The 16849-nt window shown below is 32.6% G+C and overlaps 1 protein-coding gene across 4 annotated transcripts in view; it reads right to left on the bottom strand.

Annotated features, from left to right (window-relative positions):
- ANKHD1 (ankyrin repeat and KH domain containing 1) overlaps positions 1 to 16849 on the bottom strand; it is a 107219-nt gene that overhangs the window by 36960 nt on the left and 53410 nt on the right. For 2 of the 4 annotated variants that reach the window (XM_020880637.2, XM_020880636.2), the window contains exons 11-14: positions 3370 to 3457; positions 1816 to 1943; positions 1475 to 1618; positions 52 to 154 (exon numbers count right to left, since the gene is read on the bottom strand). In XM_020880637.2, coding sequence (XP_020736296.1) covers positions 52 to 154; positions 1475 to 1618; positions 1816 to 1943; positions 3370 to 3457 — 463 coding nt within the window. Of the gene's footprint in view, positions 1 to 51; positions 155 to 1474; positions 1619 to 1815; positions 1944 to 3369; positions 3458 to 11095; positions 11335 to 16849 lie in introns of those variants that run through there. The other 2 variants (XM_020880634.2, XM_020880638.2) reach the window with 2 other exon arrangements.

Below are 16849 nucleotides of genomic sequence, written 5' to 3'. Positions count from 1 at the left end.
ACATTAGGTGATAAAAATGCCCATTTTAAGGAAAATAATTCAAGAACTAACCTTTTTGTACTCCTAAAACGGCAGGAGAGTTCTCCTGTAAAGTTCTGTCAGGCTCCTGAGGAGGTACAACCATGGCGAGAGTATGCATTGGCACACGTGGAACCTAAAAAATCAACTCAGAAAAAAATGATCTCAGACCAAAGAATAAAACAAACGTCCATGAATGAAACAGATCTTGTTTAGATTTTCTTCGTATACCACCAAATGAAACAGAGATTTTGTTTAAGATTTTCTTCATATACCACTTAATTAACTTTTTTGTTTCTTTAAAAGAAGAGTGAAAGAAGATGAAAAAGAAGGAGCAGCAGCATTGTTTACCAAGCAATAATTTCTGACAATACTGATAGGGCAAATTTAGGCAATTTACACATAGTCCATGATTTAAGCTAAATGGAATTAGTATCACTCTCTTGTTAAGGAGCAAGTCTTGCTGGTTTCAATTATAGCTAGGAGTAAAAGTAACATATTCAACTGATCAATTTACCCTTGTTCAAATTCTATAGGACAAAAGAAAAAAATCCAACATATTTCCCAAATTAGTGTATTTTAGCAGTTCTCAGGATACCATTGTAGAAAACAACTTAAGACGTCACTCAACTTTGTATACTTATTATACTCTCTACATTCTCTCTGTATTTTCAGGTAGGTTTAAAAATTAAAGAATTTTTGGTGCAAATATCACTCACACTTTCCTCACTGACAAGAGTAGCTATCTCTAGGATATCTCTAGAAAAGGTATTTCCAGGATATCTCTTAAAGAGTCCTTTGGACTACAAAGAGATCAAGCCAGTCAATCTTAAAGGAAATCAACCTTGAATATTCATTGGAAGGACTGCTGCTGAAGCTGAAAAAGACTTTGGCCACCTGATGTGAAGAGCCGACTCATTGGAAAAAATCCTGATGCTAGGAAAGAGTGAAGGCAAAGGAGAAGCGGGCGGCACAGGATAAGATGGTTAGATAGCATCACCAACGCAATGGACATAAGTTTGAGCAAACTCCAGGAGACAGTGGAGGACAGAGGAGTCTGGCATGCTACAGCTTATGGGGTCGCAAAGAGTTGGACACGACTTAACAACTGAATAAAAACAACTAGGATAATTAACACTTTTGGGAGGTACTAAGGGAAGAGCTTTCTCTTGTTTAACAACCCTAAAGACCTAGCTGAATAAAAGGACAATTTGGAATACTTATATGGTATCAAGTGTGCGTTTTTGGTTTTTTTTTTAAGAACTAAACACTATTTTCAGTAAATAAAGACAATTTAAAAATTTCCATGTACTTTTCAAGAAAAGTTCAAAAGAATTTAGGACAAGATTTATTCAAATTTTAAAAGAGAAATAAGCCCATTTTATCTAAGACTAATTTTAAACAAAAATTTCCAATTTGAAGAATATTTATAAGTTTAAGTTCTATTTTATATTACCTGAGATTGATCTTGAGAAGGTGGGGTAAGCTGAGACACATCTGTGGTAGGAACTGACAGAACATTGTTTGGATAATCCAAAAGATAAGAAACAACATTAGTATGACCACCTTTTGCAGCTTCAATGAGCATTGTTGAGCCATCCTGAGAAAAATTGATATTGTAATTAATTATTTGTCAATTTCTTTTAATAACACGATTACTAAACACATTTAGTTTCTTAGCTCATATAAAATCAAAACTTATTTAAACAGTAATGAATATTAATAATATTAAGCACTAACATATCTGAAATATATTTTAATAATGATATATAATTTCCTTATTTTGAAGTAGAATACCTTGAGACGATGAGTAGGGTCAGCCCCATGAGCCAAGAGTAGCTCCACCACTGCCAGGTGACCCCCTGCACATGCCAGTGACACTACTGTATGATCATTATTGGCTGTAGCCCTATTCACATTAGCACCTTCAAAGAAAAATAAAAAGCAATCTTAGCAAAGCCAGCTCAGACAATATGGTTTTTGAAACATTTCTTTAGTACAACATAAACATAAAAAAGTACAAATATCATAGGTGTATAGTATGAAATATTTCTCAAAGTAAACACACTTGTGTAACCAGCACCCAAATCAAGAAACAGATTATCCACATTGAAGAAGAGCCACTTTGTATACTCTTTCAGTCACTACCCACACCTCCAATGATAAGTACTATCCTGACTTCCAAACTGATTTTAGGTTTTGAACTCTATATGAATGGAATCATATAGTGAACTCTTTTTGTGCCTGGCTTCTTTCACTCAATATAATATTTGTGAGACTCATCTACATTGTTGCAGTCCATTCATTCAATACCACTTCTAAGATGAAAAATCTAGATTAATAAATATATATAGTTTAATATATATACGAGCACCAAATAATACCATTGTATGTAACTCTAAAGACATTTTTGATCTACTTCTAAAATGTGGCAGTATAGCCAGGTCTCAAGGTAGAGAACTTTTGAAACAATATTTAAGAGAAATATAATTCTTCATATTGTGTATTTTAAGAGTTAGAGACCTGGATATGAAGAGAAGACATAAGATCATCTGAATATATTGAAAGGCAATTTAGTAAGTTGTTCAATAGCTCTGTACAATATAACCTAAAAAAAGTCTAAATGCAAAATCTTTTCTTAGCCTCTTTTTTTGGTAAATTAATTTTGATCCCCAGGAAAAAAAGACATTATTTTTAGTTCAACTACCTTTTAAAATCCCAAATGGATCCAATTAGATAGTTAAGACTACAGCAATGTTTGGTCTTCCTTCTTCCTTAATACCAGATTTATTTTATGAAAGAAAAATAAACCTATGGAAAACTATTATTTATTTAATTTTCAAAACTACCCAGCTGAACCTAATCCTAACTTACATTAAAGTACATTTTGGGGGGTGGGAAGTACATTTGGGAAAGGCAAGGTACACCAATAAACATCCTTACATTAGCAACATGAGATTATTTTTAAGTTGTTAATACGGCTGACTTAACTGTACCATAAACATTGGTAGTAGACTTTCCCCCCTCTATCCTTCCCTATTTCCAGCAGAACTGCCCTAAGTGCTGAACAATACTGTATCTACTATATATAGCTGGACATTTCACATTTGACTTTTCCAACTTTTGGGAGTAAGTATATACTGTTTGGTTGATGAAAACTCAAACTTGAAACTAATAAAGATTCCAGCAAAGTACCTTATGAACTCTGCTTCCTAAGAATATACAGCAATAAAAGACTAGAATACAATACTCAGACTACAGGTAAAGTAGTTTTAACATGAATTGCAACAGTTTAGGAACTTTTTACAGAAGTTGCATCTTCTTGAAAATTCTCATTTGTACTTTCTTTACCTTTGCTAATAAGAAACTGCACGGTACACAAATGACCAGCTCTTGCAGCTTTCATTAAAGGTGTTCTTCCACCTTCAGATTCATGTTCCTAAAGAAACATAAAATAATCCGTTAGTGCCAATTCATTAACCATCTGTTTTAAACACTTAGTAGCAACGACCTAAGAAATAATGAAGATTTAATACTTACTCAATGCAATCACTTAGGCTACCTACCTCAATTCCTTGAAAATACAGGATTAATTTCAGTCCACACTAGTTGGTGTAACTTTCTAAGAGCAAGTTCAGTTTTGCACACCAAACAGTAACCATTAAAAATCAGACTTATGTTTAGTTTGGTCCCCAAAGAGAAATAACTGCATTTTTTTCTAATACTAAGTTTCCCTAATTATTCATCTGAACTCTGAAAAAGGAACCTTAATTTTACAAGGTGGTTATGAGGACAACAACATATCAGAAGCCAGTAAGAGTTCTATCACAGGTGAGAAACCAGTCTGAAGAAAAACTGTGGTATTTCAGGAGTAAAGGGAAAAGGAAAAAGAAAAACACAAATGAGCAGAATTTTTTAGAGTAAAATTAAATGCTTGAACAGTCAAGACAAAAGAAGCAGTCTTACAATAGTAGAAAGATAGTGTTCTTCCTAGAAAGTTTACCAGCAAGAAGAATGAATGATAAAACAGCTTCCAACCATTCTTTATTAACTCTAAGGGCCCATGGACAGAGGAGCCTGGAGGGCTGCAGTCCATGGTGTTGCAAAGAGTTGGACATGACTGAGCGACTAACACACACACACACACACACACACACACACACACACACACACACACACGAAGAATGAATAACTATAGACAATGCCAAAATAATGTGGTTTTAGAATGGATTTTGAACTTAAAATTCAAATGTAGATAAATGTAATATTCTGGCCATTAAGTTCAAACAAAACAGAATACACATCATGAAGAGCATACTCAGAAAGACACAGAAAGTCATATCAATACAATATACACTGGAATTCTATCAGCTAAACATTGGAAAAGAAATTGCTCCTTTAACAACTGCTATTTACCCTCTGTCTCAGGGCCCTTTTCCTTAAGCTGCTATCTCTTCCTGGTAACACTGCTTTGTTAGCTCCTTTTCATCCTTGTTTCAAGCGTTATTTCCTCAGAGAGGATCATCCTGAACCTTTCTGACTAGATCAATTTTCCTACTATCAACTTATAAAGAGTTCTATGAATTGCTTCTTCATAAGTTCCAAACACATATTAGTTTGTGTAACTATTTGGGTAACATGTCTACCACTAAAATGCAAGCTTCATAAGAACAGCAATCATGTCCATTTCTGTTTACCATTATATACCTAATATCTAAAACAATTAAGTACTTGAATACTGTTTACCAAGAAGGTACCTAAGCATAACTGACCTCTCAAATCTTCCCTCTCACAGAAATGAAGGTTGAAGTTTAAATTTTCTACTAGGTAAATAAGAGAAAGAGAAGTTAACAATAAACTATAAGTAGTAGCTAAAATTAGATTAAGAAATTGATTATCTACATCAGATGATACATTATTACTAGATCATGGGTGGGCAACACTAGTGTCATTTTTCCTTTTTTTTGGCTTTCTTATCTCTTAAGCCTGGCAGTGACACCCATCAATGCAACTAGATCCCATGAATAGTGACAAAGACAAAAGATTCTGAAAGCCCTGTTTAGAACAAACTTTTAATTAACTGTTAATTCTGTATATTTAAAATATTCCCATAGCTGTTAAAAATAAGAAATCAAAGAGTATAATCCCAAGAGCCTCACCTCAATTTTGAAATTTCAAAATTCAACATACTAATAAAATTTTGGAAATAAAAGGTGTTAAAAGCTTCCTATTTTCCTCCCTATAAATATACATTCATTCCTTTGGTTTTGAATAATTATGTTTGAGGAAACAGCTGATAAGACGATCCTGCAATTTTATAATGGATTTACATTTCTTGTCCTAAAATTAAAAATGTATATTCCACAACATATATCACTTGACCCAAAATATCTGATCACTAAGTCCTTCTTTTAGGATAGGAATCAAATTTGTTTGTAAAGTTGACCCTTGAATAACATGGGGCTTGAACTGTGTGGGTCCATTTATATGTTGATAACTAAGTACTACACTACATGATCTGTGGTTGGTTGATCACAGGGATGCAGAACCCAGGACAACATGGGTAAAGTTACATGCAAATTTTCCACTACACAGGTGGGCATCCCTAACCCCCATGTTGTTAGAAGGTCTGCTGGCTACTTAATGAATAGTACTACTATTCACTTATGAATGTTGGGTTTATTATTTCAGCCAATATTTGTTCAGTATCAATAAAATTTTAGAAAAAAAATCATGATTTTTCCCTGCATAAATATACAAAATTACTTTTTAAAGCTACAAAATTACTTTTCAAGGCTACAAAGTTAGGTATTGTGCAGTTTAACTTTTCTTCCTCTACAAAGTTAGGTATTGTGCAGTTTAACTTTTCTTCCTCTACAAAGTTAGGTATTGTGCAGTTTAACTTTTCTCTTTTTTGAAGAGTAACTAGAAAAATTAAGGGATTATCTATTCTTTGAACATTTGGTAAAGCTCACTGATAAATCCTTCTGGGATGCTCTTACGCTTTTAGGAGATGAGTGGTTTTGAACTATTGACTCAATTTGTTTTATTGAGGTATGTGATTCTAGAACTTCCTTTTTTTGCGCTGCACAATGTAGCTTGCGCGATCCTAGTTCATCAACCAAGGACTGAACCTGGGAACTCAGCAGTGAAAGTGCAAAGTCCTAACCACTTGATCACCAGGGAATTTCCTGGAATCATTTTTGACAATTTATAGAAAAAATCAATGTTAATTTACTTCATCTAAGTATTCAAACTGATTGTTTATACTGCCCTATAAATTTAGTTCTCTACTATATTAAAGTTAAAACTCCGCTTAAGTTTATACCATGGATCTGTGCCTTTTGCCCCTTTGAAAAAAGCTGGTCTTATTTTATCTATTTAAGAATTTTTTAAAAATCATCTTTTATTTTGCTGTTTACCCCTATTTTTTAAACTTTTTTTGTTTACTACTCAATATTAACTTTTTTTAACCGTATGTCCTTCCTTCTTTGTGCTGCTGTTCTTTGAGTAGTTTCACTTCCTTTCATTACAGACATACATACACACATACAATTTTCCTTCTAGGGTCCACTTTAGCTGTATCCTCTCTCCCAAGTTTTAATGTGTAGTTTTGGTGATAACAACTAGTTTGTAGTTTTTACTGTGATTGCCTTTTAAACTCATGAATCATGTAAAAGTATTTTTCCTCATTTTCTAAGTGTACGGGATTTTTTTTTAAAAGTTTTATTGTCAATTTGTAATTTTAAAACTACAAAAGATCAGAGAATGTAGTTCATAGGATGAAGAAGTTTGTTTTAAAAACATTTTTTGTGGCCTATCATGTATCATTTTTATATTCAATGCATTGGAAAATAACATATTCCATATTTATCGGAAACAAAATTATAGCTCTCTTTAAAAACAAACTTGATTTTTCTATTCTTACCAATTGTTTTATCTGTCAGTTTCATGGAGAAGTGTGGGAAAAAAATCCTATGAGTAGAAATGTAGAACTAATTTTCTTGTAACTGTAATTTTCTATTTTAATTGGAGGGTAGATGTTAGATACTGATAAGTGACTGATTGTTATACTAATGGGGGAAGCATTTATTTATCTCTAAGAATAATTTTGGCTTAAAATTCCATTTTGATATTAATACTGTCTTACATAACGTTTTCCATTATTTTGTCAATCTTTCCCTGTTATTTTGCTTTAGTTCTTTCCCCTGAAAACAGAACTCGCTAGATTTTGATTTTGAATCTAATTCAAAATTCTCTGCCCTTTTAACAAATGAGTTGAACAGGTTTGTATTTGTTCTGATTAATAATATATTTTTCTTAGAAAAAAAGAGATTCTTTAAAGTTATTCAGTACCTGATTATTCTCTCCTGAACAACACAAGAATTCTAACATGGTTTTTGAACTTTCTAACATATCCTGCTGAATTACATACTATTTCTGTCTAGATTTTAGCATTACTTTGTTTTTAAGCATAAAAATTTAGGTTTTACACTCACAAATTTGTATTTATAGTTTACCAGCTTCTGTGCTTACCAAGGTTTCTTGCATCCCACACCTTCCTCCGGGGTTCTTTTTTCTTCTTACTGATGTGCATATATTTTAGTATTTCTTTTGGCAAGGGTCTGAGGTGGTAAACTCTTTTATTCTTTGTAGATCTGAAAATATCTACATCTGAAAATATAAGTATGTCTTCTTCTTTGGAATGCTAGCAGAGTACAGAATTCTGTATCATGTTATTATCTTCTGATATTTTGAGGATATTACCCTCTGCTGTTTTCTGTAATTATTATTGTTGATGAGGATCTATTGCCAAAAATGTAACTGTTCTTCGAGAATAATTCATTTTTCCTGTAATAGCTTTTAAGATTTTTTTTCTTTATCCTTAAAATTCTACAGTTTCATTTGTTCTTCTTAGTGATTTTTTTCAACCAAGGATTCCTGTCAGCCTTCAGTTCTAGAAAAATTCTCCATCAGTATCTCTTCAAGCATTTCTTAGTAATTTTTTTCAAAGACTCACGTCAGGTTTCAATTCTAGAAAATTCTCCATCATTATCTCTTCAAGCATTGTCTTTGCTTGTTATTTCTATTTTCTCCTTCAGCAACTTCAAATATATATATATGGTAGAGTCTATTTCCTTTCTCTCAATTTCTCTTTTATATTTTCCATCTCTTTATTTTTGTGCTGTATTGTATTTATTTATCATTTGATTCATTAATTCCTTATTCAACTGTCCAACATACTGTTTATCCTATACATTTTTATTTCCACAATTTTTTTTACCTGAAAGTTCAAGTATTTCATATCTACTTGACCTTAATTCATAATTATCAGTTCCTGTTTCACTGCCTCTCATTATTTTATGGCTATTGTTCTAGCTTAAGCATGTTTAAAATCTGATTAAAGTCTTTTATTCAATTTTATTGGGCCTATATTCTCCCAGTTTGCTGTTTGCTTGCATTTTGACTCTCTCTCTTGATGTAGATTTGCTCTTGAGCTTTATAATTTTTCTTATTTGAAAAAGTTCATTTTGCATGGGAGTTAGGGTTTTTTCTTTTATTTCCATTTATAAACTTAGCCCTTCTCATCAGATGGTCTGAAAGTTACCTTAGTCTGGTCTGTTTCAGAAATAGACCTTTACCTGGCAACTTAAGCTTCTTATCCCATGAAGTTATTTCTGTTCTTCTTTCTTCTTACTATATCAAATAATTACGTCCTCTAAGTTCTCAGCTACACTGCTGTCTTTGCATCTTCCCTCTATGAAGAACAATCTGCTAATTTCTAACGGTAATCCTGGGCAGTTGCTTTGAGTTTTTTTTCCACCCTGCTTCATAGGCTGGGTAATAATAAGGTACCAGTTTCATGCTTCAATCAAGTAGACTAAATCTACTGGCCTGCTCTATGTGAGATACATTCAGTTCTTATTCCCTTAAAGAAGGCGAAATTCAAGCCCCCAGTGCCCAACTTTTTAGGTTAGTTCTCCTTGAGCCTATAGCTTCAACTGTAGATCGAGTCCATTTTTAGGCCACAGAGTTCTTTAACCTTGTTTCTGAGTATAGCTACATATTTTTAGTTTAGTTTGTTTCTCTCCCGTATTTTATTTACTGTATCTATGTACTTGACAGAACAGAGAGGTTTCAAAATATATTAAGAGACTACCCTCTCGAAGGGAAGTTATTTATTATTTGTATTTAAACAAATTTGAGACAGGATTCATTCAATATACAATAACCTAGAAGGAAAGAACCTGGCCTTTAAAAAAAAATTATAAGTTTTGTGTATTGCACAGATAGTTTAGAGATCAAGAAAAAATTGATAAAAGCTTTCCAGCTTTAAGTAGTAAAATCTTAAAATATGTATATGTTATTCCTTAATGAAAAGTTATTTAAAAACCGGGAGTCCTATTTAGTTTATTAAGGTAAACTAATCACTAATAGTTAAAATATATTGATATGTAGATAATTAGAACTTACAAGTCTGCTATACTTTTGTTCATAAAAAATGTACTGCAAAGTTCTGGTTCTGATGCATAAATACTATGAGAAAAAAGGTATAAGTTTTTTCTACTTGGCTTTAGGTAACAAAATTTAGATTAAGGTTCTTTTTCTTTAAAATAAGTCAATTTCCTTTAAAACCACAATCCGGGGAACCCAAGGTATTTGTTAAAGATTGTCACTATATCACAGAGGCAGTGCTTCTTGGAGTTGAAGGAGGACAATGTCTTGGGGTAAGGACCAGAATCAGAGGGGTGGAGAAGGAAACTGTTTTATACTATGTATGTACTAAAGGCTTCTTACATCTCCCTTAGTGAATATGCTCTTCCAACCCAATACTCTGTATATTAATCATTACCTTAGCAATTTGTTACTGATCAGATTCACATCCCTCAATAGAACTGAGATGGAGAAAGATTAAGAGGCACCATATTAGGGTTTGTATTTAGCTCAGTTTCTAAATATAAGTAACGAAGACCAAAACCAAGTTCACTCAGTTTGGATGGAGGAAGGATGATGATGATAAAGCAAAGATGAGAACAGAACTCAACAATGATGCAGAATAATCTACAGACTCTACAGTATAGACAGCAGAGTCTCTACAATACAGACAGCAGTGTCTCAAAGTATGGAATATAAAGGACTTATGAGAATCTCCTGGTATATCATCTAAAGTGCAGACTTCCCATTTCAGATCTGCTGAATCTGAACCTCTAAAAGGAGGGCTGCAAACCTAATTTTAAAAATTATCTTCCAATAAATAATAACAATAAAAATCCCAGGTCTTAAGACTTATAGCTAGAGATATATTTATAATCACATTTCCTTTAACAAATACAGGGAGAAAGAAATAACTTTATGTGAACTAACACTCAGTTTTACATTCTTGACAGGAGCCAGAGTTACTACATAAACTGAGCAAAAGTTTACGTTTTCGTGTAATATTTTGTGAAAGAAATTTATTTACTTTATTCCAAATAGAATGACTATATAACAACTTCTTGTTCCAAAGCCAATAAAGGTGATCCTTAATAAGCATTATGATCAAAAGTGGCTTGATACTGAAAATTTTATTTTAGATGGCCTAAACTGTGATGTAATCACAACTTATTCTTAATTTAAAATTAAGCACTGCTCCTGAGTATAAACAAATCTCCCTGAATTATAATGTTTATTAGATTTGCTTGACTTTTAAAACCATTAGGGCAAAAATTCCACACATTTTTTTTTTTCAAAAGAAAAGAAATGTCTGTTTATAAACAACAATTTTAGAATAAGGCTACATGAGAGGTTATTAAGAAGAAAATTTTAATTTTACAGAAATTAGGGCATCAGCTAGTAAATGTGTCACTATTTTTTCTTGTTGTTTGAGGATTATATAACAAATAATCCACTGTATCACTCTAAATCTGAGTTTCAGACTTTTGTTGAACAAAGTTGAATACAAAGGGCTTTATGACTGAGGGGTATCTTAACTCTCTCCATAAAGGAGAATGCAAAAGAACTATCTGAATAGGAAAAACTATTTTCACCTAAGAGGTTTTTTAGGAATACCACATAAAAGAATACTAAGGAAGCAAACTACTAGTAATATAAATCTCTTTTTATTGGAATTTCATAATCTTTTTCAATCAAAGAGTATTTCCTTTGTCACCCAGCAGGGTCCTGGAACTTCTTGGCTGGAATTCAGATATCCAGAGTTCTGGTTACCTACGTCATCTATTCTTTATGTAGTAGCTTACAAGCATCAAAGGCCACCCTCACCTGATGCTTGGCCGGATCTATGCCCTCCAAAATAGTCTTCATGTCCTCCTGCTTGTCCTGTGAAAGGAAAAAGAAGAACTCACGGATCTTATTCCAAAAATGAAAATCACATTTGGCCATGAAGACCTTGTGACTGGTACTTCAGGTGCTGGGCTTTGTTAACTCAGCATCTTCAACTAAAAAGATTCCCATCTGTAGAGACCATAATCTCATGAACAGAGTATGATTTCTTTAAGAGCATGATAATATGGTCTCTACCAATATAATTTCAACATAAACCTTAACATATGCAGACATAATTCTGCTAAATGTTTAGAACTCATGCCTTTGTCTCCAAATACAACTGAAACCACAGGAAAAAAGAGCAGTATCTTAATATCTAACCAAGGAAAGTAATTAAATTGAAAGATCTGTGAGTATCAGAAACTGAGAGAAAGAGTAGGGAAAATATTGTAAGATGATTAAATAGTTCTGTAGTACCTCCTCTTCCCATTATAAATGCAGTTAGTGCTCACACTTCAACTAAAACAGGAGACTTGAAAGAACCTGAGAGACGGAATATCTGTATTTTCTCTAGATCTAGACTTCAGATAGGGAGAAAGTTCTTGCAGATGAGACAGGAAGATAGCTGAAGAAACAGCAAGGAGCACTGCAATCACTGACCAGGGTCAACTATATCCCCAAATAAAAGAAATGTGGCCTAGAGAAATCTTCACTCTAAGTTACTCCTACCTCCTACCCGGAAAGATATGCTTACCTAAGAAGGTGCAAGCTCCTACGGCAAAGATTTAGTGAGAAAATATTCTGAGACAACTATATGATATGAAGAAGTTGACTATTAAAGTTCACTTGTTCTTCCTTTCTCATCCCCATATGAGTTTCAACAAAAACAAGTCCCATTCAAATATGAATAGATAAGCACAAAGTATCCAACACAGAACATATTAAGAAGTTCCTATAAAAACAGAAAGAAAATTTAAGCCAAATATTCCTTTACACTTTCAAAAAATTAAAGGGAATACAAATGCTTTAAATAATGGAACGAAGTGATATAACAGCAAGAGGAAATTTAAAAGTGAGTTGGAAGAGCAGAAGATACAAAGTAGTGAGGAAACCATGAAAATCACATTAGAAGCAGCAACAACTTTACAGAAAAAATAGGGCCCTGATGGATGATCCCAATTAAGAAAGAATACAGAGGGAGAAAAAAAAAGAAGCGAAAAGAATCAGACATAAGAATAATACAAATAAGATTCAATATATGGATAATAAATGTCCCAGGAGAAAAAAGAATATAAAAAGAAATGTTCAAGGTTGTACTAGAGGAAAACTGGAGAAGGATGATAAGGAGGAGAAACAAAGAAAAGGAGAAAGGAAAGAGGATGAACAAAAATCTTCAAATAGAAAGCATTCACGGTTTTCCAGGAAAAACTATTATAAAATAATATACACTAGGATACATCCTGGGGAAATCATAAAGGTTTAATATAATGAAAGAATCTTATGAATAATCCAAGCAGAAAAGAAGTCGCTTACACACACTTACATACACTGGGGAATATTCTAGCAGGCTTTTGCAATATTTAGTACCAGAAGATAATAGAAAAGAGGGCTTAGAATTTTGAGAGGAAAAAAACCAGTGATTCAATAATTCTATATATGGCTACATGGTGGCTCAGTGGTAAAGAATTCGCCTGCCAATGCAGGAGACACACAAGACGCGAGTATGAACCCTGGATTGGGAAGAGATTCCCTGGAGGAGGAAATGGCAACCCACTCTAGTATTCTTGCCTGGGAAATTCCATTGGACAGAGAAGCCTGGTGGGCAATAATCCATGGGGTCACAAAGAGTCAGACACAACTTAGTGACTGAGCATGCACACACACAAGTTCATTTATAAATACAACAAACAGTAGTCTTAAAAATGCAAGCACCTGTAAACTCCTTTTTTTGGTGGAGGAGAGTAAATTCAAAACAAAATACCAATATCAGCTAGCCAAAACTTGAGTCAAGTTCAGGAAATCAGGATTTCAGAATCTATATAACATGAAAGACTAGTAAAGTAAACACTGAATCCACCTAAATATACAATTAAACAAATTTGAGAAATAGGGTCATAAAATATAACATAAATGTTGTAAAATCATAACAATGTAAAAATAAAATAACTCATGAAAATTCTATGATGTTAAGCCACAATCTCCTCTTCAGAATGGAGTTAATAAACATTATCTAAATATTAGATTTTTTAAAAAGCATTTTTTAAAAAGTAACAAAAAATTTCAAAATTTGCATTTGTACATGATGTCTGAATACTTCTCCAGGAAGTAACTTTATAACTGTGTTTTATATAGTTCACCAAAACTTTGGGAGCAATTAATGAGCAGCTAATATGGCTACTTGGAACACTGATTTTTTAAGATAAAAGAAACATGGGGGCTATGATCAGAGATTAGAAAATTAAATTATAAAAAAAGGAAGGAAGGAAGACAGAAGATATGTAACTCATTTTAATGAGAATTAAGAATCAGGAGACCTCGATTGCTAATTGAAGTGCAGATTGGTTCAGCATTTTTGAACAATTTAGCAGCAGCTATCAAATTTCTAGATGTGGACCCTCTGGTAACCAGCAATTCTACTTCCAGGAATTTATCCCTATAGATAAACTCACAGAAGTAGCAAAGATAAATAAATGTGCATAACAATATTTGGTGTAGCACCATTTGTAATATTTAAAAATTATAATAACCCAAATGTTTATGAATAAATATGTGAGTAATCAATTCTACAGAACACAGGAAACCTGTGAAAAAGAGTGAGAAATCTTAGGGATTGATAGAAAAAATATTATATTAAAAAGAAAAAAGTTTCATAACAGTATATGTGATAACAAATCTATTCATATAAAAAAGAGATACAGCCCACAAACACAGGATATATACATGCTTGGGTGTACAGAAATATCTAGAAAGACACACAACATACTGCTTAAGTTAAAAAAAATTTTTTATGAAGATTTCTATTTTGTAAGATTTAATATAGATAACAAACTGATTTTTCAAAATTTTTGTCTTTTAAGATAAGTCCATATCAAATCTTAATTTCCAGAAGTAAGAACCAGAGGGTGCCAATATATCCACATTCAAAATACCCAGTTTCCATTAGTTCAACTATTCTAGGAAAACCTCCCTCACAGTTCATTTGGCTGGTAGAATACAGTCTAAGAAAAGCCAACAGAGGTCAGAGAGTTTACTTTCTATGGTTAGGGAGGAAAATCAGTGACAGATCACTACAATATATTCAAGGGGCCCAATTTACTCAGTGCAAAAGTGCTTCAATTTTTATTCCAATGTTAAAAATAATAAATCTTAAAAGCTATGATCAACTCTACAGAGAAAATTAGTACAGTAAAAACCAAAATTCTATTCAAGTCAGGAATTATACAAAGCACTAAGCATTAGAGTATGTATTTCTTTCAATATGTGACTTTTCATCATATCTATATAAAATATCTCCAGAAGAATAGAAGGAAAGAACAACACTGATTGCCAATAGAGAGGAAAACTGGGTGCCCATGGGACACTTTAAAACTTTATGAATTTTGAACCACGTAAAGGCATTACCTATTTAAAAAATAAGAAAAACTACAACTGATTTGCATAGGACCACTATTATTCAATATGGCAAAGATGCAGAATTAGCAACACTGTGTACCTATTACACTTCTTTAGGTTGGTTCTACTTATTTTCTTTGATACTGCACCTACAGCAGATTATGAACATAAAGAAAGAAACCACGTCCTATCTTGTCCCTGGAAAAACTTGTCTTCCACCCTTACTTTCAAGATGGTAAACATCTTGAAGCAAAACAGTATTTCTAAATTCCTAGCCACTGAATATTATCTGTGTATACTTGAAAGCCAAAGCTGAAAAAACCATCTTAAAGAAATTTTGAAAAGTTTGAAGCCATATAAAGATAAGAAGAGGATATAACAAAAGTTTATTCTGCTACTTGAAATAAAATTTAACTGAAGGAAAAGAAGAGTAAATTCGTAATTGAACAATTCCAAAGATAACTGGAGAGATTTTATTCTTAAGGAAACAATTCACTTAAAAATTCATGTCAAGGAAACTCTTCCTACTTCTTTGACAGTATTTAAATAGGAAAAAATATTGATAGTAAAAAGATACGGTGGAAGACATAATGATTTAGCATTGTATTGCCAAATAATCTTTACTGGGGTGGTCTTGCTGAGTTACTGTATTTTCTGGGGATTGGTAACTTTCATCTACTAAAATATTTTATAATAAGCTAAATCTGCTAATTATTAATTATAAATACCATCCAAAATTAAGTAATTTAATACATTTAATATACACAAAGATTTCAAGAGATAGAATCATTTGTGTAACACATCACTGCTATTAATGATGAGTCACAACTAAAATTTCATTTTCTTCAAGAATCCCATATCACTTTACACATTCTTGGGCTAAGCACTCATCTAGTCCATTCAATACCTCCATACAAGTAGCTGCTTAACTTGTTCTTTAAAAACATAAAATAAAATTTCTTAACACACACCATTAAAGATCTTCTGGTCCAAACCCCTCATAAAAAATAGGAAAAGGGGGAGAAAAGGAGAAAAAAGAAAAAAAGCCTAGGGAGTCTCAGTGATTTGCTAGCACATTCAGCAGAACCAAAGAAAGAATATTTACATGACTTGGGTAAAATAGTCCAGAAAATAATACTAGATTTCATTTTACAGATGAAATTATTGAGGCAACTATTTACTTAAAGATCAGTGGTTTGATGGCTGTAATGAAAATTTAGGTCTTGTCTAATGTTCAGTAGCATCTCTAACATAGAGTTCTTTCTAAATAACCTAAGTGTAGTCTTTGTCACTCATTAGCTCTCCATTCAGATATAGGATTACAGGGTGCTTTCTGCAGGTACTTCTACCTTTTAGTTGATTTACTTTCAAATAGCAATTAAGGCCTGTAACATGCTAAAACAGATCATAAAAAATCTTTATATGAATACAACTAGAATGTATTTACTTTCTCTGATATCTATGTCAGTTGTTTATTATGGGAAATACTACTTGAGTTCCTCTTCTAAAATGAAAGGCCAAGGAGCTGGAGACACAGAAGAAATACTAATTTATATATCACTCTCCCTTTCCAAACTTAGCTTTGTTGCGTGAAGGAAATTCTGTAGATGACAGGTATTTCTTTTATGTTAACAAATGTATCAAAGTTTTAGTGTTGAAATTAACATGCCATGATGAAAACAAAAAGATTCCACCATCTTCACAAATGATTTGAAAAACATCACCAAGATCAATGGAACTCTGTACTGACTTCAACTTATAAGTAAGTACTGGGAATGTATTATACAATATGGTAAATAGAATTCACACTGTATGTTATATATTAAAGCTGTTAAGAGAGCAAATCCTAATAGATCTCATAACAAGAAATAATTTTTTTTTCTATTTCTTTAACTTTGTGTCTACATGAGATGGAGAAGGGCATGGCAACCCACTTTAGTATTCTAGCCTGAGAATC

The sequence above is a fragment of the Odocoileus virginianus genome, chromosome 3 (genome assembly GCF_023699985.2).
Source record: "Odocoileus virginianus isolate 20LAN1187 ecotype Illinois chromosome 3, Ovbor_1.2, whole genome shotgun sequence".
Lineage (NCBI taxonomy): Eukaryota > Metazoa > Chordata > Mammalia > Artiodactyla > Cervidae > Odocoileus > Odocoileus virginianus.
The sequence above is the reverse complement of the archived record's forward strand: the minus strand, read 5'-3'. Positions and strand labels throughout refer to the sequence as shown.